Source organism: Hordeum vulgare, chromosome 2H, assembly GCF_904849725.1.
Source record: "Hordeum vulgare subsp. vulgare chromosome 2H, MorexV3_pseudomolecules_assembly, whole genome shotgun sequence".
NCBI lineage: Eukaryota > Viridiplantae > Streptophyta > Magnoliopsida > Poales > Poaceae > Hordeum > Hordeum vulgare.
Window position 1 is genome coordinate 151,875,843 of NC_058519.1, and position 23,423 is coordinate 151,899,265.

Sequence of the window (23,423 nt, forward strand, 5' to 3'; positions counted from 1 at the left end):
ATAAGCCCCCAGCCCCATCGTCTTGCATGTCTTCATCCCTCCTCGTGGGCTGCGGAGGCTGCGGGGGACAGCCCGGCCTCCCGAGGGCGAGCCTCACGAGGTTGGCCATGTCGGTGCCCCTCTTGAGGATTATCACGCCAGCGGTCCTCCTGAGGCTGGCCACGCTAGGGGTCCTCCTGAGACTGGTCGCGCCACCCCTGACGTGGCTCACGATCATCCTAGCAGCCCCCATTGCGGCCTCCTCCGCGTGCAGGGCTTCTGTCGAATCGTCTGGGGCGCCTGTTGAAGTGTTCGACACGAACCAAATGTATTTCTTGACATTCAGAGGTGTCATGGCCGCTAGTGCCATGGAAGATGCATGTCGGCCCTCCTCCAGATGGGCGCTCTCCCCTCAGGTATGCTTCGCCTCAGGCTCAGCAGCAAGCACCGCCGGGGCCTTGCGCTTCACCTCCTTGGCTTTGGCTTTCTTCTTTTCTGGGTCCGCCGCCCTGGGGCCCAAGGAGCGACAGGCGTACTTTTCGGCCTTGGCGCACCTGCTTGCTAAGTTGAACATCTCCAGTGCGGTGCTCATTCCATCGTTCATGGCGAGCTCTTCCTTCATCTTGAAGTCGGTGACTCCGTTGGAGAAAGCCGAGATGACGGCCTCATCCGACGCCTTGGGGATCTTGAGGCGCGTGACAGTGAAATGTTGTATGAACTTGTGCAGGGTCTTTCCCTCCTGCTGCTTGACGCGCCGCAGGTCGTTCATGGTGGGGGCGCGGTCACGGGTGCCGTGGGAGTTGGCGATGAAGCGCTCGCGCAGGGCGTCCCAGGAGGTGATGGACGCCTTCGGGAGGTCGAGGAGCCATTTAGTTTAATTAATAATTAATCATATTAATTTAGGGGGGAACCACCTGTCATTCTCTAATCATATTAATTAATTAACAGAATTAAACTAACAGATTTAATTAGTTGTTAATGCGGCTCGACCCACATGTCACTCTCACAACAACTTTAGAGAGTTCCAAAATTATCTAATTACTCTAATTAAGGTAATTAACTATTTAATTAATTATTTAATTTATTTAATTATTTATATTATCATTATTATTATATATTCATTTTTAACACTCTAACTAGCACGGGGGTGTGGGCCCGTGTTGTCATCTACCTCGGGGGGGGGGGGGGTTACCCCAAACTAATCTAACCATACACGGGGGTTAATCCCCGTGGTTAACAGGAGTGGCCTGGGGGCTAGCTTGCCCTTGATCCCAAAACGGTGTGCACCTCTCATTGGTGTGATACGAAGATAAGCCTTTTCGCCAGGTTGATAGACCATACCTTGATGATGACGGTCATACTGACTTTTCTGACAAGACTGAGCAGCCTTCAGATTCTCATGAATAATGCGGACTTGATCTTCAGCATGTTGGATAATATCCGGACCTAAGAGTGATCGTGCCACAGTTTCTAACCAATTCAGAGGAGTTCGACACCTTTGCCCATACAATACTTCTAAAGGGGCCATATTGAGACTAGCTTGATAGCTACTGTTGTAGGAGAACTCGGCATACGGGAGAGATTCCTCCCATTTCTTACCAAAAGAAATGACACAAGCTCGAAGCATGTCTTTGATAATTTGGTTGACTCATTCAACTTGTCCCTCGAATTGAGAGTTAAATGCCATGCTAAAGGACAGATGATTCCCCATAGCCTTCTGAAAACTTTCCCAGAATCTTGAAGTGAACAACCTGCCACGATCTGAGTTGATTACCAATGGAATACCGTGAAGTGAAACAATTCTCGACATATAAAGATCTGCCAGCTGACTAGCAGTAATTGTTTCTTTGACGGCCAAAAATGTGCAACTTTGGACAGTCTATCAATGACGACAAGAATAGCATCATTACCTTTCTGAGATTTGGGAAAACCAGTGACAAAGTCCATTTCAACATGGTCCCATTTCTATTGAGGAATAGAGATAGGTTGTAGAGTTCCAGCATGCCTTTGATGTTCTGCTTTGATTCGCTGGCAAATATCGCATTCTGCAACATAGCATGCAATGTCTTGTTTCATATTTGATCACCAGAATCTTTGATGGATGTCTTGGTACATCTTGGTACTACCCGGATGGATAGACAACGGGGTATCATGAGCTTCTTCCATCACCTTTCCGGTCATCCTCACGTTTTCCCTCTTATTCCTGTACGTAAGGACGACCCTTGAAGTACAAAGCGCCATCATCAGCAAGAGTGAAACAAGAGGGTTTACCTTCTGCAAGGTAGCTCTTAATCTTATCGACTCCAGGGTCAAATAGTTGAATAGTTTTGATGCTGCTCACGAGATCCGGTTCAACAACCAGGTTACTGAGGGAAGCCTGATTAAGAAAACGGAGGTTCATCTTTTGAAACTCTTCAGGAGAGGGAACAAGGTATCCCTGAGGAACAATATGGAAGTTCAGCCTACGGAATTCCTCTTGAAGACGGTCATGAACCTTATGAACCTGGAGTGGTTGCACTATGACTTGCGACTCAAGGCATCAACCATTACGTTAGCCTTGCCGGGGGTATACGATATACCATAGTCAAAATCTGCTATACGCTCCATGCATCTCTGTTGACATAGATTCAGACCTGGCTGAGTGAACAGATACTTCAGAGTTTGATGATCGGTGTAGATCTCACACCGATTACCGAGAAGGTACTGCCGCGACTCTTTTAGTGAATGTACAACTGCAGCAAGTTCGAGGTCATGAACTGGATAGTTCTCTTCATGAGCACGCATGTGACGTGACACATAAGCAATCACTTTGTGATCTTGCATAAGGATAGAACCTATTCCATGACAAGAAGCATCACAATATATGACAAAATCCCTTTTTGTATCCGAGGAGCAAGTACTGGATCGGATGTCAGTTTATCCTTGAGTGCCTGCAAACTTTCCTGACATTTATGAGTCCACTCATACTTAACACCTTTTTGAAGCAGATTGGTTAAGGGCTTTGCAATCTTGGAGAAGTTCTCGACGAATCGACGATAATAGTTGGCGGGACCGAGAAAACTGCTGACTTGCTTGACATTCCTCGGGGGAGTCCAGTCAAGAATAGCTTGAACTCGTTCCGGGTTGACCGCAGTACCATCCTTGGAGATCACATGACCAAGGTACGTCACTTCATCCAGCCAGAACTCACATTTGGAATTTTTCGCATAAAGTTTATGCTCCCGAAGCTTATCTAGTACAAGACGAAGATGTTTGGCATGCTCTTCTTTATTCTTCAAATATACCATAATATCATCCACATATACCACGACAAACTTGTCGAGCTAGTCCATGAATATATAATTCATCAATCAAGAGAAGGTTGTCAATGCATTGGTTAAGCCGAAGGACATGATGGTGTACTCGTATGATCCATAGAGAGTAAAAAATGCGGTCTTTGGGATATCCTCTTTGCGAACACGGATCTGGTGGTATCCCAACCCCAAGTCGAGCTTAAAGAAGACCGAGGAACCAGCAAGTTGATCATACAGATCATTTATCCGAGGAATAGGATATTTATTTTGAATAGTGGCCTGATTGATAGGACGGTAGTCTTAAACCAAAGATATGTTCCATCCTTCTTCTTAACAAAGAGAGAAGTTGCTCCCCAAGCAGAGGAACTCAGACGAATGAAACCCAAACGAAGCAAATTTTCAATTTCTTGCTTAAGTTCAAGAAGTTCATGTGGTGGCATCTTATAAGGATGCTTAGCGATAGGAGTGGTACTGGGTACCAAGTCGATGAAAAGCTCGATAGCTCGAGCAGGGGAAATCCCCGAAAGTTCTTCTGGAAAAACATCTTGGTATTCCTGGACAATTGGAATGTTTTCAATCCCTTCAAGAGGCGACGCGTTTAATGCATTCAACGCATATAGCCGTGCCTCAGCATCTCGAACGAGATGAGCATGATAGCTTATTAATTCATTTGAAGGGTGTAGGAGGTGGACGGTTTTGGTGGCACAAATGATTGAAGTAGTATGATCTTTCAACCAGTCCATTCCCAGTATAAGGTCAATGTTGGAAGACTTTAGTAAAATGGGAGAGGCAAGGAATTTCAATCCTTCGATTTCTACAGGAACATTGGGGCAAACCATAGAGGTTCGACATTGGCCCCTGGGGGTGTTTACCACTATCGGAAGGTTCATCTCTTCGCTTCTAATGTCATGCATGATGCAAAAAAAATACATAAAGGAATGTGATGCTCCTGTATCAAACAATACAGAAACAGGTACTGAGTTAAGGAGAAGCAGGTGCATGGTACATGTTGTGGAGAATTCAGATATTCCACTTCTGTGCAGATGAGCCCGAAAATGAACCCATGTCACGGTTGTGCTTGCTGCTTTCCTTGTATTCCTACACACCAGTCCCAACCTGAATGGCCTTGTTCACTAGGGTGGCGAAATCAGCATAGTCCTGAACAAGGAGTGCCATCTTGATGTCAGGGTGGAGGCCATCACGGAACTTCTCTTGTCTGCGTGCATCAGTTGCAATGTCTTCTTCGGCATAACACGATAAGTCCAGAAATTCCCGCTGATAAGCATCCATAGTTTTATTGCCCTAGACAAAGTTTCGGAACTCACGCTTCTTCCGGTCCATGGTTCTCTGGGGAATGTAGCGAGCATGAAAGGCAGCCGTGAACTCCGTCCAAGTGATGACGGTTCTAGCAGGCTTAGAGCGCCTATGACTGTCCCACCATTGAGCAACAAGACCCTTCAGAAAGTAAGCTACAAAATTGACATAGCTCGCTAGGGGCACATTGGCACACTCCAGCTCATAAGCAATGTCACGGAGCCAGTCATCGGCATCAAGAGGTTGAGTTGAGCTATGGTAGATCGCATGATTGAGGCGGGAGAAGTCTTGCAGGGTCACGCCTTGCTATTGATTCATGTCCGGCCTTTGGAAGTGGTCCATGAGCCCTTGCATAAACTGGCGGTTCAGTTCAAACTATTGGATCATCCCAACCATATATCAGGAAGTGGGAGTGGTGGATCATTTGCGGGGCCAAGCGGGCGGCCAACTGGTATAACCATCCTGCTAAAATTTAACACGGGTAGTTTAGCATAAAGTAATTGCAAAGGCATAGTAGTCATTCATGAAGTAATCAAGCATGACGAAAGGAAATGCAATAGATACTTCTTAGTAGTCAAGTTCGACATACAGACGCATACATAAGTTCGATTACAGACCATCGATTACAAATTCGAAATTTGGCGATAACCTGGACGCACTAGGCGATAACCTAGACTCACTAGGCGGGACGCATGCACACGGTGGAGGGATACGACAACAAGACATAGTAATAATGCTACATCCACGTCGGAGAAAACGGCTAGATCCAGGTAGGTGACGGTGACCCTGATAGGAGAACCTAGGGGTGGGATTCTGCATCCCGTGGTGACTCATGTGTTCGTACCACATCGAATCGGGGAGCAGAGGTCCAAGTGCAGGGGTACGACCTCCAACAGCAGGCCACTCAAGGCCTGGTGGTAGCTCTATCCTGCACGGGTGGAGGATGAACACAGGTTGGATCCTCGTGTCGGCTGCTGGTTGCGGTTGTGTCAACGCGTCGTAAAGACGGGTATGCATGGCGTACAGCTCCACAGTCTAAGCTCGGAAGGCACGATCCAACGCCTTCATGTACTGCACCAAAACATGTGGGTCGTAGCGACGCCTCACGTAGGGGGTGCAGACAACAATGTGGGACCGATCGTTGCGCTCCCGAACGCGAGCAGCGTAGGCCATGAGATCAGATCCAGTCTCATCCCCAGCATGAACATACGGTATGTATCTGAATGCAGTCTCCTCCAGGCAAGGGTACGCTCCACGAAGGCGGGTGATAGCGATATAGGCTGCATCATGGACGGCCATATCGATTGTCAACCCAACACCGCAGAAGGTGTGGAGCTCGTGGGTGGAGATGTCCGACCGATCGAAGATGCGAACCTCGGCCTGGTACTGGTACTGGTTGAACTCACGGAAGTCCTCGTAGACAGTCCACTCGGGGTACCAGCGATATCCCAGCCTAGTCAAGAGGTTGAGCGGAATGGCCGGGAACCCAGACGCATCGACAACCATAGTCACGCATACAATCTGCCTTGCGGGACGCATCTGAAAAGAAAGACTCAAAGATGTCAAATGACAGTGTGTGTAACATATTATCAGAAGAACAACAGTAGATAGTCTAGCTCTCCGAGTTGATGTGATTACGAGAACCTAATGTTAGAGTTTGTAAAATCTTTAACCCGAAATAGAAGAGAGATGAGAACCCAGAGTATAGAAAAGAAGTAAAAGATACTAATACCACCCGATTGAGATGTGGACCCGTAAGCCACACAACAATGTTAGTAAAAGCTTTTCAAGTACTAGACTCAACTTCGGCCAAGGAGTTGGAATGGGGGATAACTACACGCAGTCGGCTCTGATACCAACTTGTGACGCCTTCGATTTGATCGTACGCTAATCATACACACAAATGCGTACAATCAAGCTCAAGGACTCACAGGAAGATATCACAACAGAACTCAAGACACAAGTAAAAACATACAAGCTTCATATTACAAGCCATGGGCCTCGAGGGCTAGAATACAAAAGCTCAATAAACACACGAGTGAGCGGAAGCAACAAATATCTAAGTACAGACATAAAACAAGGATAATGCCTTAGAGAAGGCTAGCACAAAAGGTACAAAGATCGAACAAGGCGAAGCCTCCTGCCTGCGAACCTCCTAAACTACTCCTGGTCATCAGCGGCCTCCACGCAGTAGTAGACACCGTCGGGGTAGCAGTCGTCCTCGGTGGGATACGCCAACTCTTGGGCTCCATCATCTGGTCGCAACAACATATCAAGGGGGAAAAGGGGGAGCAAAGCAACAGTGAGTACTCATCCAAAGTACTCGCAAGAATGACATCAGAACTATGCTAAGGTATGCATCAGTATCAAGGGAAGGGGTTTTATGTCGATTGACTGCAGCAATGCGAGAATAGAGAAAGAAGGCCTAGTCCTATCGAAGCCTAGCATCTTCAGCGTCTTGCAACAATAGACGAGAGTAGAGCAAGTAACACAAAAATATAGTCATATTGTTGCATCAATATTAATTAACGTCACGCCCAGAGATTCTTCCTCGACTCCCTGCAAGAAAGCAATCCCGGAGCAAACATTCAAGTTAAGTAACAGTCGTAGTTGTATAAGATCGGGGCACAACTCCAAATCGTCATGTAATCGTGGAAAAGGCTATTCGAATAGTTAATTTCATCCCTGTAGGGGTGCACCACAGTACCCAACACGCTTGATAAACTTTGGCCGGACACACTTTCTTGGGTCATGCCCGGCCTCGGAACATCAACACGGCGCAGCCCTACCTAGGCTCAACAGAGAGGCCAGCCCGACGGTATAAATCCTAAGCGCGTAGGTGTCATGTGCCCATCACCCTTTGCGCTCCTGCATGATGTGTGGGTGGCCGATGTCAGTATCAACACCTCTTATACAAGAATGATGCTTATCCATACCCCTCAGGCGCGCGCTGCTCCATTGCTGACGTATGAAGAGCTTCGGCTGATACCACGGCGTTGAGTACCCATAACTTCTCCCACTTGAAGGTTGGTGCGAAATGGGTCTCCCGACCAACTTAGATCAAATACCCAAATCCATTAGAATTTTAATTAACTCATCATCTCATCCAACCAGGAATCCACCCGCAACACACCATTCATCAAGTTCCCAGTAACAAGGTCAAGTAGTTGTGTGGATGTAACATCAGAGGGATTTGAGGTATCACCCTCGATGGATTCCGAACGATGTAATCGTCAAGGTGGCCAGGGAGGAATCACCCATATTGGACCACGCTTGATGGGGAGTCACAATCGGAAGTGGTAAAGGAGGAACCACCCTCCAGAACTATCGTCGGTCAACTATACTACAATGTTAACATCAGAGTACGTAACGAGGTGTCACCCTCGGTACTCGATAGTAGCTCTACAGCGTCGTACAACTAAGGGGGGTGTGAGTGTTGTGACAGGTCATGGCTCGTCGATTAGATGATCGAGACTTGATGATAACGCTGGGCAACTAGACTAAGAGCATCTCCAACGGAAGAGGTAAAACCGCGTTGCGCGCGAAAAACCGCCAAAATGGCGCGTTCGCGCCTCCGCGCGCTCTCCAGCGGTGGCGGCAAAATAGCGCGTGCAAAAAATTCGGGCCCCGCGCGCGAGATTAAGCGGCAGCGCGCATGCTTTAAATGTCGTGTCTAGTACAGCGCGCGCCGCTCACCGGCCACTCCTCTTCCCCCCTCTCTCTTCCCGCACGCGCACAGAAAATCCCCACCGCACCGCTGTTGCTGCCTACGCCTGGAGAAGATGCCACCGCGTCACCGAAACGACAGCGGCTACCGCGGCGTGTGCGCGCATCCCGCATGGACGTTCTCCGCCAAGATCCGCTCCGGCGAGATGCGACTCTCGCCTGGCACCTTCTAGATGACGCACGAAGTGGCGCGCGCCTACGACGCCGTGGCATGGCGCCTTGACCATCTCCGCCGCTCGATGAACTTCTAGGACGCACGGACGCGCGAGCAGGCGCAGAAGCGCGCGCCGCCGCGCCTAGTCACTGCCGAGGAGCGCCAACGCGCCCGCGAGCAGGAGGAGCGCCTCCTCATTGCCAAGCAGGACGAGCGCGCCATGGCGCGCTGGAAGCAGCAGTTCCCTAAGGATGTCGTTGCGGAATGCGCGTTCTGGGACGGGCAGAGGGCGGTGAGGGTGGTGGCGCGAGCGGAGAGACATGCCCAGAAGGCCGCCGCCCATGCGCAGCTCGACGAGAACAACCCCGCGCTGCAGTGGGACGATGAAGACCCGAGGTGGGCTGACCTCTGGCTGTCGTCCGAGTACACGACATCGGACGACGGCGATTGGGAGGACTAGGCATCGAAGAAGCGCGAGGATGAACTAGTTTTTTTTCTTTGTCCGCTTGATCTTTGTAAAACTGTGTTTTATCTAGCGCCTGTCGGAGCGCATTGTATCCAGCGTTTTAATTTAATGCCTCCGCTGAACCGTACCACCGTTGCACGCGCGAAAGCGACGAATGGAGCGCTCGATAAAAAAATGCCGCGCACAAATTAAGACCTTGTGTTGGAGATGCTCCAAGGGGGCAAAGGGGATGACAGATCCACCTATACTAAGCAATTTAAAGTGTGGTACAATAAAGTAGCAGTTCATAAAAAACAGGCCATGCATCAGATATAGGAGCTATCTACAATAGTAGCAAAATCTAATTCAAGCGTGAGGGAGAAAGAATAGGCGATATAGGAATGATCAAGGGGGGTTGGCTTGCCTTGTTGCTCTGCGGCAAAGGGCTGGTCGTCAGGAGGGTAGTCGTACACGACAGCATCAAAACTCTCGGGGTCTATCCGAGAGAAGAGAGGGAAGAAACAATAAATATAACACATAGATGTAACACTATGCATGACATGGCAATATGCACGGCTAGGCATGCACTAACGCAGTATCACCCGTTATAGAAGGATCGGGAAAATATTTGGCGATATTTTTCGTGTCTCTGGCTACTACCGGACAGACGAAACGGATGGAAAAGTTCCACATTCGCTATGATAGAGACGCGTGACACATGAATAGATAGTGTATCTGGGTTCGTCTCTTTTCTCATCAACTTTCATGTACTATTTTCATACGGATTACGGATTATTTTATATTAATTTTAAAAGTTTTATTAATATTCAAAAATTAAATAGATTTATTTTAATTCATTAAATAGTTATGACGATGTCATGGTGACATTAGCGGTCTACAGTCGTATTGACTAGTCAAACTGACCAGTGGGTTCCACGTGTCATACCCACATTTAAATTTAGTTTAATTAATAATTAATCAGATTAATTTAGGGGGGACCCACCTGTCATTCTCTGATCAGATTAATAATTAACAGAATTAAACTAACACGTTTAATTAGTTGTTAATGCGGCTCGACCCATATGTCATTCTCACAACTTAAGAGAGTTTTAAAATTATCTAATTACTCTAATTAAGGTAATTAACTATTTAATTAATTTAATAATTATTTATTTAATAATAATTATTATTATATATTCATTTTTAACATTCTAACTAGCGGGGGTGTGGGACCGTGCTCTCATCCACGTGGGGCGGGGGGCTTTACCCCAAACTAATCTAACCATACACGGGGGTTAACCCCCCTGGTTAATAGGAGTGGCCCGGGGGCCGGCCGGGGCACGACCAGCGAGCGGGGCGAGGACCCAGTGGCCGGAGCGGGGCGATGGTCGGCCGTAGTGTGCGGGGGAGGCCGGCGCCGATGCAGGGGTTGGGGAGCGAGCCCTGGTGGCTCTGGGGACCGAGGGGGGGAGTAATGAGGAGGTGCTCGGGAGTTTAGGGTTTGGGGATGATATACCCCCAGGGTTTAGTGGGTCGGTGGGGGGGGCTGGTTGGGTTGGCTGGTGGGCCGAGGCCCAGTTGGGCCGGCCCGGGGGAGGATTTATTCTTTTTTCTTTTGTTTTCCCTTTTTCTTTTTATTTTATTTTATTTTACTTGGATAACAAAATCATTTTGTACAATATGAGGTTCAGCCACATGATTACTTTGTAATATTTGGCACTATCCCAAAAAGTTTTGGGGACTTATCTAAAACATTTTGTATTTCATAATTTCGAAAAGGCCTTTAAATAATGTTTTGTCCATGCCATAATTATTTGGAGGCACCAAAATTATTTAAAAAATGTTGGTTGCATTTTTTAATAGCATAGGAAATATTTGCAACCCATGCATGATTTTTAATTTGAAGCTTGCAATACTCTTAATTCCACCTTTGAAATGAATTTTAATTGCAAAGGAATTTAAATCAGGGTTTGATTCCAACCCCGATCATAACATAACAGATTAGCAAAAGCATTAGTGTTAGAGCATATTTCTCCATATGTGGTTTTGGTAATTGATGACAATCCCTATGGACTAATGGTTGCCTTATGTTATATTCGAAGGATTTGTCCATATGCACTTCTTGAAGTCCATCTGTTGGTGTCAAGGAGTTTATATGATGACCAAGGTGGTATTCAAGGTATTATCCAAAGATTGGTCATAAAGACACAAGGTTGATCAAGACTATGCAAAGCGTAAATCAATATGATCAACACACAAAGTGTACAAGATGTACCGAGAGGGATCAAGTGATCCCATGGTATGGTAAGCATTTTCCATAAATGCTTTTGTGTACTAACCCATGGTCCTTGTGAGAGTTCTTTGTGGGGTTAGGTGTGTCTCCATGGGTTTGCGTCAAGAGGAAGATCTCATTCAACCTATGAAGGATGACATCAAGTGGTGATCGTCATCAAGATTGCGGTGTGCAAGTTCAAATGGAGCATCACGAAGCTATCATGCTTGAAGCTTGCCGTCCATTGTGGTGGCAATGGACTTGTGAAGATGTGCTGAAGAGTGGCTCACCCATAGTGAGTATGGGGAAACTAGTCTTTGTCAAACCAAGGCAATCAAGAAAGGTGGTCCATCTTGAGGAAGCCAAGATCATCATCATCTAGCTCAACAGGACTAGGTGCAAGGTATAGGTTTGCCCTTGATAGGTTTTCTATTTTAGGATAGATTGCCGTACTGTCAAGGGGGGCTCTCAAGTGAGTAGCTTGATCGTATCGTTCGTTGAGAGCTCAAACCTTTTGCATCCTTGCATCATATTTCTTGGTTCTTGTTTGGTGTTTCTCTTTGTGAGTTTAAGAGCTTATGGTCATCTTCATGACAAGCTCGAGTTCATCGAAAATGGAGTCCATATGCATCTTATATGATGTTTTCGATGTTGGAAGTTTTTGCCGATTCTTCATTCATAGAGGTCTCACCTCTCTATATCATTGGCATTTTCTAACTGCTTGTTCTTAAGATTTTATGTCGTTGTTGGATAGCTCTTGTCGTTGTGAATTTAACAAGCTTGAGTTTGCTCGATTCGGAGTTCATATGCGAAAGTTAGAGCAATTTTAGTATCCAGCGGTAGTACCACTCCTGGTGCCAGCGGTAGTACCGCTCCCGGAGCGGTAGTAACTTTTTACTACCGCTCCCGGGTGGTAGTACCGCTCCCTTGGACGTTTTAGGAGCGGTAGTACCGCTCCAGTCGGGCTGTGAGTGGGGGTAACGATTGGATTCTTCCCCCACTATATAAAGGAGGTCTTCTTTCCCATTGGACCTTATCTATCCGTTGAGCTCATGTTCTTCCCCATTGTTGACCTTCTTAGAGCTTGCTAACTCTCGATCCCTCCAATGATTCTTGCTAGTTCTTGAGGGAAAAGAGAGAGGAGATCTAGATCCATATCTCCACCAATCACTTTCTCCTCTATGTGAGGGGAACCCCTTGGATCTTGATCTTGGAGTTCTTTGCGAGCTCCTTGTTCTTCCTCTCATATTTCTCCATAGATTTTGTTCTTGTGGAGGGATTTGAGTGTGAGGGACTTGACCAATTCGTGTGTTCTTGCCATTGCATTAGTTGCATCGGTTTGAGTTCTCCACGGTGATACGTGGAAGTGAGAAGTTGAGAAGTGTATATTACCCTTGGGTACTTGGTACCCCTAGAAGCTTGGTGGTGCCTATGAGCTCAATCATTGTGGTGTAAAGCTCCGGACAAGCGTCGGGGTCTCCAATTAAGTTGTGGAGATTCCTTCGAGCATTTGTGATCATCTCAAAGCCATATGCCATTATGGTGAAGCTTCGTGGTGTTGTTGGGAGCCTCCAATTAAGTTGTGGAGATTGCCCCAACCTTGTTTGTACGGGTTCGGTGATCGCCCTCAAGGGTCCCTTAGTGGAATCACGGCATCTTGCATTGTGCGAGGGCGTGAGGAGATTACGGTGGCCTTAGTGGCATCTTGGGGAGCATTGTGCCTCCACACAGCTCCAAACGGAGATTAGCATCCGCAAGGGTGTAAACTTCGGGATACATCTCGTCTCCGCGTGCCTCGGTTATCTCTTACCCGAACCCTTTACTTATGCACTTTACTTTGTGATAGCCATATTGTTTCTTGTCATATATCTTGCTATCACTTAGTTGTTTATCTTGCTTAGCATAAGTTGTTGGTGCACATAGATGAGCCTAGTTGTTTTAGGTTTTGTGCTTGACAAATTAAACGTTAGTTTTATTCCGCATTTGTTTAAGTCTAAACCGTAATTATTTTAAAGCGTCTATTCCCCCCCCCTCTAGGCGACATCCATGCCTTTCAATTAGCTTGACCATGGTGATTACTAAAGCTTAATTACAATGATTACTGTAGCATAATCCGGGGATGTCACATGGCCGACGCGGCAATGGTTGCGGTAGTCGGCTCTTCTTCGACATGTCCACGGTTTTGTCTCGGTTTGTTTGTTGCTATGAAGTCGAAGCTGCGTCGGCGAGCCCTGTGGTATACGATGACTGGCTGCAGGTAGACCATTCGGCGATCTCCCGTGGCCCCAGTCGTGCCTGGTTTTGTCGTGCAGAACTCTTCGTCAGAGTCGGAGTTGCGTCGTTTGGACGCGGGTGATTGAGATTTTGGCATAGATCTTCACGCAGCTTCACGTGTCCTCTTCAGTGTGGGTTGAGTCGACGATCGCCTACGTCGGAGTCAGAGTCATTTGCTCAGAGTGTAGGGATGGCGAGGACGCTTATAGGGGAGGAGTGATGACGATGACGCCTCCGTGTTGTCTCGCCGAGACCCTCTTTGAAGGTGTGTGTGGGCTCTTTTTGAGTGATGCTCAAGGATTGTAACGATTTTTGTCCGTTTTTCATAATAAACTGAATAACATTTTCGTCCGATTTTTCTTAATTAACTGGGTAACTCTTTTCTTCTTAATGCAGCAGGATAACTGCCATTTTGAAAGAAAAAACTTAATACATTTGAGCATGTAAATGTGAAGGGAAAAACAATCGCATTGCCATTATTCTATCGGCAGCCGTTAGTTAAGGCGTCAACGCCCTACTCATCGCCGGACAAGGTGATAAGCTGACGCCTGACGGCACAGGGCGCTCTCCACCGGCTCCATACCCTCCTCCCCCAGCCCTCCGCCGAGTCGCGCCTCATCTCCCACCGGCGCGGCGGCGCTTGCGCCGAAGTCTCCCGCCAGTCAACCGCTGTGCGCCGTGCTGCAGGTTTCTTTGGAAGAGAATGGCGGGAGGCAGCGAGGCCAGGGGCGGTGAGTGCTGCTACTACACGACGGACGACGCGCTGTCCCAGGTGGGCTTCGGGAGGTTCCAGGCGCTGGTGCTGGCCTACGCCGGCGTGGGCTGGACCGCGGAGGCCATGGAGATCATGATGCTGTCCTTCGTCGGCCCGTCCGTGAAGGACGAGTGGGGAATCTCGGGCCAGCAGGAAGGGCTCATCACCAGCGTCGTCTTCGCCGGGATGATCATCGGGGGCTGCCTCGGGGGCGTCATCTCGGACTCATATGGCAGAAGGTTGGGCGAACAAACCTGAATCTTGCAAATCTTTCAAGGCCATATTCTGCCTGTGTGTTGTGGCTAAATTACTTACAATAGTCGTATATTTTCTTTGTCTGTAGATACACCAGTAACTAAGTACAGGGCTGAACATACTGCATAAATTACTCTACCGCATAGTACATCCATGTAAACTCAAACGCATGATATTAAATAATCTGACAAACAATTTTTGGTTTATTCAGGTATATCGTGAACAGCCAATTGTCTTTTGTCAGTCAGAGCCACAAATTTCCGGAGATATTGTTTTGCGGGATTAACCAAATCAGAATAACTTATCCCCCTGAATGCAAACTCCAGCCTGTGGTAATAAAAACAGGGCGGCTGCTACAAATCTGTCGCCTGATTTGTACCAGTCGTAATCCCCCTAGGTAGCCGTCCGATTGAACGAGCCCTCATTGTCAGATTAAATTCCCGACATGGACCAGAGGCAGCGTGGTGCTCCAATGCAGCACCGACAGCGTCCGACGAGCTCCATTGCAACTTCGAGAAACTCCATTGCAGCCGGTGGAGCTCCAACACAGCACCGATGCTCCGGCGAAGCTCCATTACAACTCCGGCGGAGCTTCAACGCAGCACAGGCGCGTCCGCGAAAAGCTTCATTGCAATTCCGTCGTAGCTTCAACGCAACAAGGCGTGTCCGACGAAGCTCCATTACAACTCCGACGAGTCTTCATTGCAGCCCGGCGTTGCTCCATTGCAGCTAAGTCGATGCTCCCAATAGCTTGAAGGCAACATCACCGGAGTTGCAGCGCCCACGTCGGCCCTCGTCGCGGTCGTCGTTGCAAAAGCCCGCCACCGGAGTGTGAGCTTGACACCGGGTGCTGCAAAAGCCGCCCCGTGGGCTGGTCCGACGAGGGCCGGGGTGATGAGGAGAGGCGAAGCATGGGGATGGAGGTAGAAGACGAAGTAGAAATGAATCTGGCTCTAGGAGGGGAAGAGATAAGGTTGGGAGTAAAAAAAAGAAACAGGAGAGGCAGCATGTGGGTGTCTCGCGTGGTGCGTGGACCACGACGCGTGGCGTGCGGAAGACCCGGCTGATTTGCAGAGAAATCAGCCGGTTGATTCTAAACGTTTTCCTAAAAACAGTGCATATAGGGTTCTGTTTCATCTATATGAAGTAAACTTTAGGGGAATATCATGGTGAATTTGTTCTGTGAAGCAAAGCAAGCTGCTTTCTTGAAGAAGTGTAGCTAAGCACAAATGATACTGAAATTCATCTTTGAATTATTGAGGGGAAAAGGGAACTGAAGATTCATGTTGCACCTCATAATGTCTGTATTTGATTCCCCAAAACTAGTCTAACAGATTGTTTTAATTTTGTTTTCCATCGTCAGGGCTGGTTTTCTATTCACTGCTGTTGTCACTGGCATATTTGGTTTTCTTAGTGCTTTATCACCTAACTACATATGCCTATTATCCCTCCGCTTTATTGTCGGTATGGGATTGGGTTCTGGTCATGTTCTTGGTACTTGGTTCCTAGAGTTTGTTCCTGCTGCAAATAGGGGTACTTGGGTGGTTGTCTTCCATTGTACTTGGACTTTCGGAACAATCCTTCAGGCTCTTATTGCATGGGTAATTTTCTAAATTTCCCTGCCCTTTAGAGCCCAATTATCAGTCTGCACTGTCAATTTACAATTTCACATACTCTATTTGTTAGTCTACATTACTTATTAGTGTTATTCTAGGTTTTCTTCTTTTAATATTAAAAGCAGGAAAGTATCCTAGAGAATAGCTATTTAAAAGGAAAAAAGGATGACTAACCTAAAAGGTGACTTCTTTAATTGTAGTCCTAGTCTCCTGGGTCTTAACAGTAATGTTTAATGTGCCATATAATACACTTCAGAATGTTTTCCATGTCTTTGTTCTGTTAGTAAAAAGTTATTTGATTTCCCATCATTAAGAATCAGTACTTTAGCCAGAGGAGACACAAATATGGTTGGTAACTGGAACTACTCATGACATCTATGATCATTGCAGGCTATCATGCCAGTACTTGGATGGAGGTGGTTGATAGCGATGTCTTCAACACCGTGTTTCATTCTGCTTATTTTCTACTGTATAACACCTGAATCACCACGGTACCTCTGCTCAAGAGGTAGAACAGCTGATGCTCAATTTATTTTGGAGAGAATAGCAATAATGAACAACATGGCTCTGCCCTCTGGCATCTTAATAGTTGTCCCACAAAGAAGGTCTGATGATGTTGTTGATCTGGAGACAATAGTACCGCTAATTCTTTCACAAGATAGTGCTGCAACTAACGTGTGCATGAGCTCCTCTATATCCAGATCTATTAATGCATTGTGCACACTTGTGTCGCGAAGCCTGATTAGATCTACACTTCTTCTTTGGTTTGTCTACTTTGCATTTTGTTTTGCTTACTATGGCATAGTATTGCTAACATCGGAACTAAGCAATGGTGCAAGGAGATGTGGACCTGTTGGTATGCATTTCTGGCAGCAAAATGATGCCAGACTCTACAGAGATGTCCTGGTGACAAGTATTGCGGGTAAGTGCGTAAAAAGCTTCTGACAAATAGCCAATTATTATCTTCGATCTTCTATCCATTTGTTTATCTATCTATTTCTACAATTATTCATCGAGTTTGGTTAACAAATGTGATCATAGATCTTGCCGGTGCTTCTCATTTGCATGCACAGACAAATGTATACAATCAGTATCAAAGAGTCATCTATAAAACGGTAGATTTTGTAAGGGGGCTGGGAGACAGAGTATTGTTCTTGATTTGGAAATGTCTTCGTCCTATACCTGTTTAATTTCTGAATGTTTGGATTAAAAACTGGTTTCAGGATTACTGGAACAATACCATTTCCTAAATCAATGAGATTTATTAATTAAATAGCTAAAGCTTTGGTTTATTCCATGACAGAATTTCCTGGTCTGATTTTGGCGGCTCTATTGGTTGACAAGGTTGGTCGCAAACTGTCAATGGGAGCGTTTGCTTTTCTGTGCCTTGTTTCCATCGCTCCACTTGCTGCACCTCTAGAAGAAGGTTTAGCAACCGTCCTTCTATTCAGTGCCCGGACTAGTATCACTGGAAGTTATGCTGTTCTCTATATTTACGGCCCTGAGGTTAGTATATATATAAGTAGTATCATTGTATATGATAATATGTTAACTTATGCGATCACCAACTGGTAATCCATGCTTGAAAATTGAAATTGCAGTGCCACCGTCTACGAGAAAACAAGGGACATAATTTAGCTAGTAGCCAAGTACAAGTTTCTCATTGCCATTTTTTTGAAGATATAATGACACGAAATAGTTGCAACCTATTTTCATGTTCCCCACGACTTTCCATCATATCTTTATATTTGTTAAATCTTCTCCTATATTAATTATATTTGAATTATGTGATGCAGTACCAAGAAGGATAAAGAACTCTGGTAATGAAAACAACTCCGCATCCATTTCAACATAAAAAGCTGTGGTGTAGTGACGCATCTTCAGACATTAGAAATAGGTCAATAGTACTTCACTTTTAAGTGTTCATGAGTCATGATGCCTTCTGGCGTTAATCTGACACAGTTAGCACCAAGGAAATAAATAGCGCGCTATACAAAATAGCGTCTGCTATTAGCGTTGTACAGCGCGCTTGATAGGAGCAGGTCTCCTACCAGGGCGCTGACGTAGGTTATAGGGGTGGCAGGCTGGCTGGCGAGGTTGGGGCGCGGGCGACGGCGCTGCGGCGCCATGGTCGCGCGAGGAAGACGGCCGCGGCGGCGGCTAGGGTTAGGGTCTCGGTAGAAGCCGAGCAATAATGATTGCTACTTCTTAATCTCCAAAACCGAGTCTTTACATGAGTTTATATAATCTCCTAGCTGCTAATAAAAATAATGATAAGTTGGGCCAAGCCCCTAACTGCTATTGGGCCTAACTGCCCGTGGCCCTTCGCCGGCTATAATGCGCCCCGCCTGCGCAAACAGCTCGTCCTCAAGCTGGAAGTCTGGAAAATGTTGTCGGAACTCCTCGAGCTACTCCCAAGTGGTGTCCTCCTCCGGAAGGCCTTGCCATTGTATCAAGAGGCACCAAACACCGCGGCTCAGCTGGGCCTTCAACACCTTCTCCAAACCCGGAAGGAGACGACCGAGTCGGTGTCCCAGGCGAAAGCGTCGCGACGCAGCAGCCGCGTGAGCGGGGCCACGATGAGCCCAAATTCCCGAATGAACTTTCGGTAGTAGCCTGCGAGTCCCAAGAACCCTCATAGAGCCCGTGGCGACTGCGGCGTCGGCGAGGTGGCGACGGCCGCGACCTTGTCCGCATCCATGGCAACGCCCTTCGTCGAGATGACATGGCCAAGATAAGCAACAGACGGTGTGCCGAACGAGCACTTCGATCGCTTGAGGTACAGATGGTGCGCCCGAAGCTCGTTGAGGACGATGGCGACGTGCTGCAAGTGCTCCGCCCAAGACGAACTGTAGATCAGGATGTTATCGAAGAAGACAAGCACAAATCGCCACAAGCAGGGGCGGAGGACGTTGTTCATCAATGCCTGAAATGTCGTCGGGGCGTTGGCAAGGCCGAAGGGCATGACCAAGAACTCGAAGTGGCCATGATGAGTGCGAAAGGCCGTCTTCGCTATGTCGTCCGGGTGCAGCCGCACCTGGTGATAGCCGGAGCGGAGGTTGAGCTTGGTGAAGAAGCAGGCCTCGTGCAGCTCGTCCAGGAGTCCCTCAACAACCGGAATAGGAAATTTGTCCTTGGATGTCTTGATGTTGAGAGCATGGTAGTCAATGCAAAAGCGCCACATGCCATCGGTCTTGCAGATGAGGAGCACCAGCGCCGAGAACGGCGAGGTCGGTCTGATGATGCCCTGGGCGAGCATGGCCGCGCAGTGCCGCTCCAGCTCGTCCTTCTGCAACATGGGTAGCGGTACGGTCGAACGGCGACTGGTGGTGTGCCCGGCAACAGGTGAATGCGGTGGTCGTAGGCCCGAACTGCTGGAAGTCCATGTGGCTCGTCGAAGAGGTCGCTGTGCTGCTGCAACAGGCGATCCAACAGGGGTTGCGCAGAGTTGAGGAAGGTCGCCGTCAATTGGGGTTGGGGGCTCGCTGGGGCAGCACCCCCACACCCTCCCAGCGGACACGGCGACCCAGGCGCCAGAATATCATCGTCAGAGCGTCGAAATCCCAAAGAATGGGACCCAGTGTCCGCAGAAAATCGACGCAAGGGCGACGTCAAAACAACCCAAGTTGATGCTGATGCGTGATTGCGAAGTGCTCGTCGCCGACGACGAGGGGGGCATGTCGGGCAACACCCTGGTAGTGGAGGCGGTCACCGTTCGCCACGGTAATCCGAAGTTGCTCCCCGTCAGTCGGATGGAGCGCGAGGCAGCGCATGATGGGCCCTGGCAGGAAGTTATGGGTGGAGCCCGTGTCAAGTAGGGCCAGGAGGCGCTCGCCATTGTTCGCCACGGTAATCCGAAGTTGCTCGCCGCCAGTCGGATGGAGCGCGAGGCAGCGCATGATGGGCCCCGACAGGAATTTATGGGTGGAGCCCGTATCCAGTAGGGTCAGGAGGCGCTCACCATTGTTCGTCACTGACAACAACATTGTCTTCTTTGTCCGGATACACGTGAGAGCATGGAGAGAGACCACGAAGGTGTTCGCATGAGCGCCCCCTGCAGCGTCCTCCCCACTAGGAGGAACGGCCAGGTCACCGAGCGCGGCGGCGACGGTGTCCTCCTCGATGTAGTCCGCAGCCTCCAGGTAGAAGAGGCGCGGGCAAACGTGGCCCGGGACGTAGGGCTCGTTGCAGTTGTAGCATAGTCCCTGGTGACGGCGCTCGAGTTGCTCGACCGGAGTGAGCCGATGGAATGGGCGCGCCGCAGCCGCGGCGTTGGGTGCCGCGGGGGCTTGGGGACGTGTCGGCCCGGGATGTGGACGCCTGCTGCATGGCCGCCCCGCGGTGCTCGAAAGCGCGGGCGTAGTACATGGCCGTCTGCAGGTCCTGTGGCCCGCGCATCTCCGTGTCCACGCGGATGTGGTCGGGCAGACCATCCACGAAGAGCTCAGCCCGCTGGTGGCCCGAGACGCCAGGGGCGTGGCACGCCAGTGCTTGAAAGCGGTCAGCGAAGTCTTGCACCGTCGAGAGGAAAGGCAGGCGTCCCAGCTCCGCCAGTCGGCTGTCGCGGACCGGAGGCCGAAGCGCGAGAGGCACAGCTCGCGGAATCGCTCCCATGGTGGCATGCCGCCCTCGTCCTGTTCGAGGGCGTAGTACCACGTCTGAGCAGCTCCCCATGATGATATGAGGCGATCCAGGTGCGGTCGGACGTGAGCGTGCGTTGCCCCCGGAAAAACTGCTCGCATTGGTTGAGCCAGTTCAGGGGGGTGACGGTGCCGTCGTAGGTGGCGAACTCCAGCTTGAAGAAACGCAGCGGTTGTTGGGCGTGAAGGGCGGGCGGATGCGCGCACTCGGCGCTGAACACAAGGACGACAGGCCGAGTTGGCGGGCATCAAAGAGCCCTCATGGAAGAAGGGACTGTCCACGCCGTCGTAGGGCCGGTGGCGCCGGAGGGCCTGCCGTACTGCACGGCCTGGCGCAACATCGCTGGCGGTGGAAGATGCGGTTGGACCGAGGCCGTTGTGTAGACCGGCCTGAGGGACCCGGCGAGCCATGCCGACGACGGGGGAAACCGGACCTGGTGGATGGGGATCCCCGGGCCCGAGGACGCCCCAAGCCGGCGGCCGGGGCTCCCTGGGACTGTGGGGTGGCCGGGAAGGTTGGTGGAGGCGGCGGCGACAACTGCTGCTGGGGCGCCGCAGTGTAGGCGAAGGAGCCGGGCGGCTGCGGGGCATAAGGTCCCGAGAGGAAGGTGCGGATGTCCGCAACCGCCTGCCCGAGCTCCTGGAGCGTAGCCATCGTCTCCTCCGGCATGAAGACGAAGGGGGCGGAGCCGGGCAATGTCCCGGCGACAGAGGCGATCGACCCCGAGAGGGCCGACGACATGGTGGTGACGGGCTGCGGCTGGGTGGACATGATAGTGCCAGAGACGGCTGATACCAGATTGATAGGAGCAGGTCTCTACTAGGGCGCTGACGTAGGTTATAGGGGTGGGAGGCTGGCTCGCAAGGTTGGGGACGCGGGCGACGGTGCTGCTGCGCCGTGGTCGCGCGAGGAAGACGGCTGCAACGGCTGCTAGGGTTAGGGTCTCGGCAGAAGCCGAGCAATAATGATTGCTACTTCTTAATCTTCAAACTCCAAAATGAGTCTTTATATGAGTTTATATAATCTCCTAGCTGCTAATAAAAATAACGATAAGTTGGACCAAGTCCCTAACTGCTATTGGGCCTAACTGCCCGTGGCCCTCCGCCGGCTATAGTGCGCGCCAGTTATAACAGCGCTATAACGTGCTATTAGCGAGACATTATACACTGATTAATTTAGCGAGACAATTCTTTATACGCAATGTTCCATAGTGCGATATTTTTTTTTAGTGGTTAGTACTCACTACTCAGAAATACATAGAAATGTGCAATGTAGAACACAATCGGCAAACACTGACTTATTCCTTGCATATTACTCTTGTCCAGATCTACCCTTCATCATGTCGAAACACCGGAGTGGGAGTCGCGACTTCTCTCGGCCGGATAGGTGGCATGATTGCCCCACTCATAGCTGTAGGATTGTTAGAGAGCTGTCATCAGAAAGAAGCTGTGTTTGTCTTCGATCTTGTACTCTTTCTTGCAGCAATTGCCTGTGCCCTCTTCCCTCTAGAGACCAAGGGCTGCCAGATTCAGTAAGATCTCATGCTCCACAATTCCCATGGACGGACAGTTGCATACCCATCAGATTAAATTATAGCTAGTTAGCTACCATACAACTACATTTGCCAGGAAGCGCCATCAGATTTTCTTTTCTTCATATTTTCGAAAGAAATATTATAAATGCATGTACCGCAAAACTTTAACATTTTAAACATTGCGAATTTGAAAAATGTTAGCTTAGTGTAAAAATTTGTTAGAGTAGTTTTTACAAAAAATGTTTGTCGTATTTAAAAATGCTCACACGTTTAAAAAAGTGTACGTGACATTAAAAAAGAAGTTTATACAATGTAAAAAGAATGTTAGTGTATTTCAAGAAAATGGTCCCATATCATTAAAAAAATGTACATTAAACTTATTAAAATGCTCACACGTTTCAAAAAATAAATCGTGTCATTTTATGAAAAATACTCACGTTTTATAAAAATGTTCGCATAGTTAAAGAAAGTCATGTATCATTCAAACCAATGTTCCATGTGTATTTGAAAAATAGTTCATTCGCATTTGAAAAATGGTCAACAATATCTTTGCATTTAAAAAAATGTTAATCATGTGTTTGGAAAATGTTAAATATGTATCAAAAATGTTTTATATGTATAAAAATGTGCATTGTGTATGAAAGAATAGACATATTGAAAAAGCTAATCATGTATTTACAAAAATGTTAAACAAGTCTAAGAAAGGTTCCTGATGTACTATATGATAAAATGTAGAATGTGTATGAAAGAATAGAAAGAAAGAAAGAAAGAAAGTAGAGAGGCAGAGAGGCGAAGGAACTAGTGAAAACCGAAGAAAGAACCCCCCCCCCCCCTCCCCCCTCCACACGCACACATGCACACAAAATAGATTTTTTTTAAAGGAACATAAACAAAGTAAGCCAGAGGCGCTACAGTATTTGACCGACTCATTTACAAATGCTGATAGGCGAAACCGAGATACGGTCCAGTGCTATTTGTAAACTGTGTTGAAATTTTTTTCGAAGAGGAAAGTGGATGCAACATAGTAGAGATAAGTGAGAATGAAATTTTTTTTGAAGAGGAAAGTGGATGTAACATAGTAGAGATAAGTGAGAATCAAGGTTATCAAATCAATAAGGACTGATGTTCCTCGAACAGTCCAGTGATACTTGTAAATTGTGTTGGAA

At 48.2% G+C, this 23,423-nt stretch overlaps 1 protein-coding gene across 1 annotated transcript; it reads left to right on the forward strand.

Annotated features, from left to right (window-relative positions):
* Positions 1-13,964: 13,964 nt before the first annotated feature.
* Positions 13,965-22,335, forward strand: LOC123425624 (organic cation/carnitine transporter 7-like). The gene is made up of 5 exons (XM_045109316.1): positions 13,965-14,450; positions 15,830-16,067; positions 16,473-17,004; positions 17,386-17,588; positions 22,049-22,335. The coding sequence occupies exons 1-5, from the start codon at positions 14,161-14,163 to the stop codon at positions 22,256-22,258; spliced, it is 1,473 nt and encodes a 490-aa protein (XP_044965251.1). The 5' UTR covers positions 13,965-14,160; the 3' UTR covers positions 22,259-22,335.
* The last annotated feature ends 1,088 nt before the right edge of the window (positions 22,336-23,423 follow it).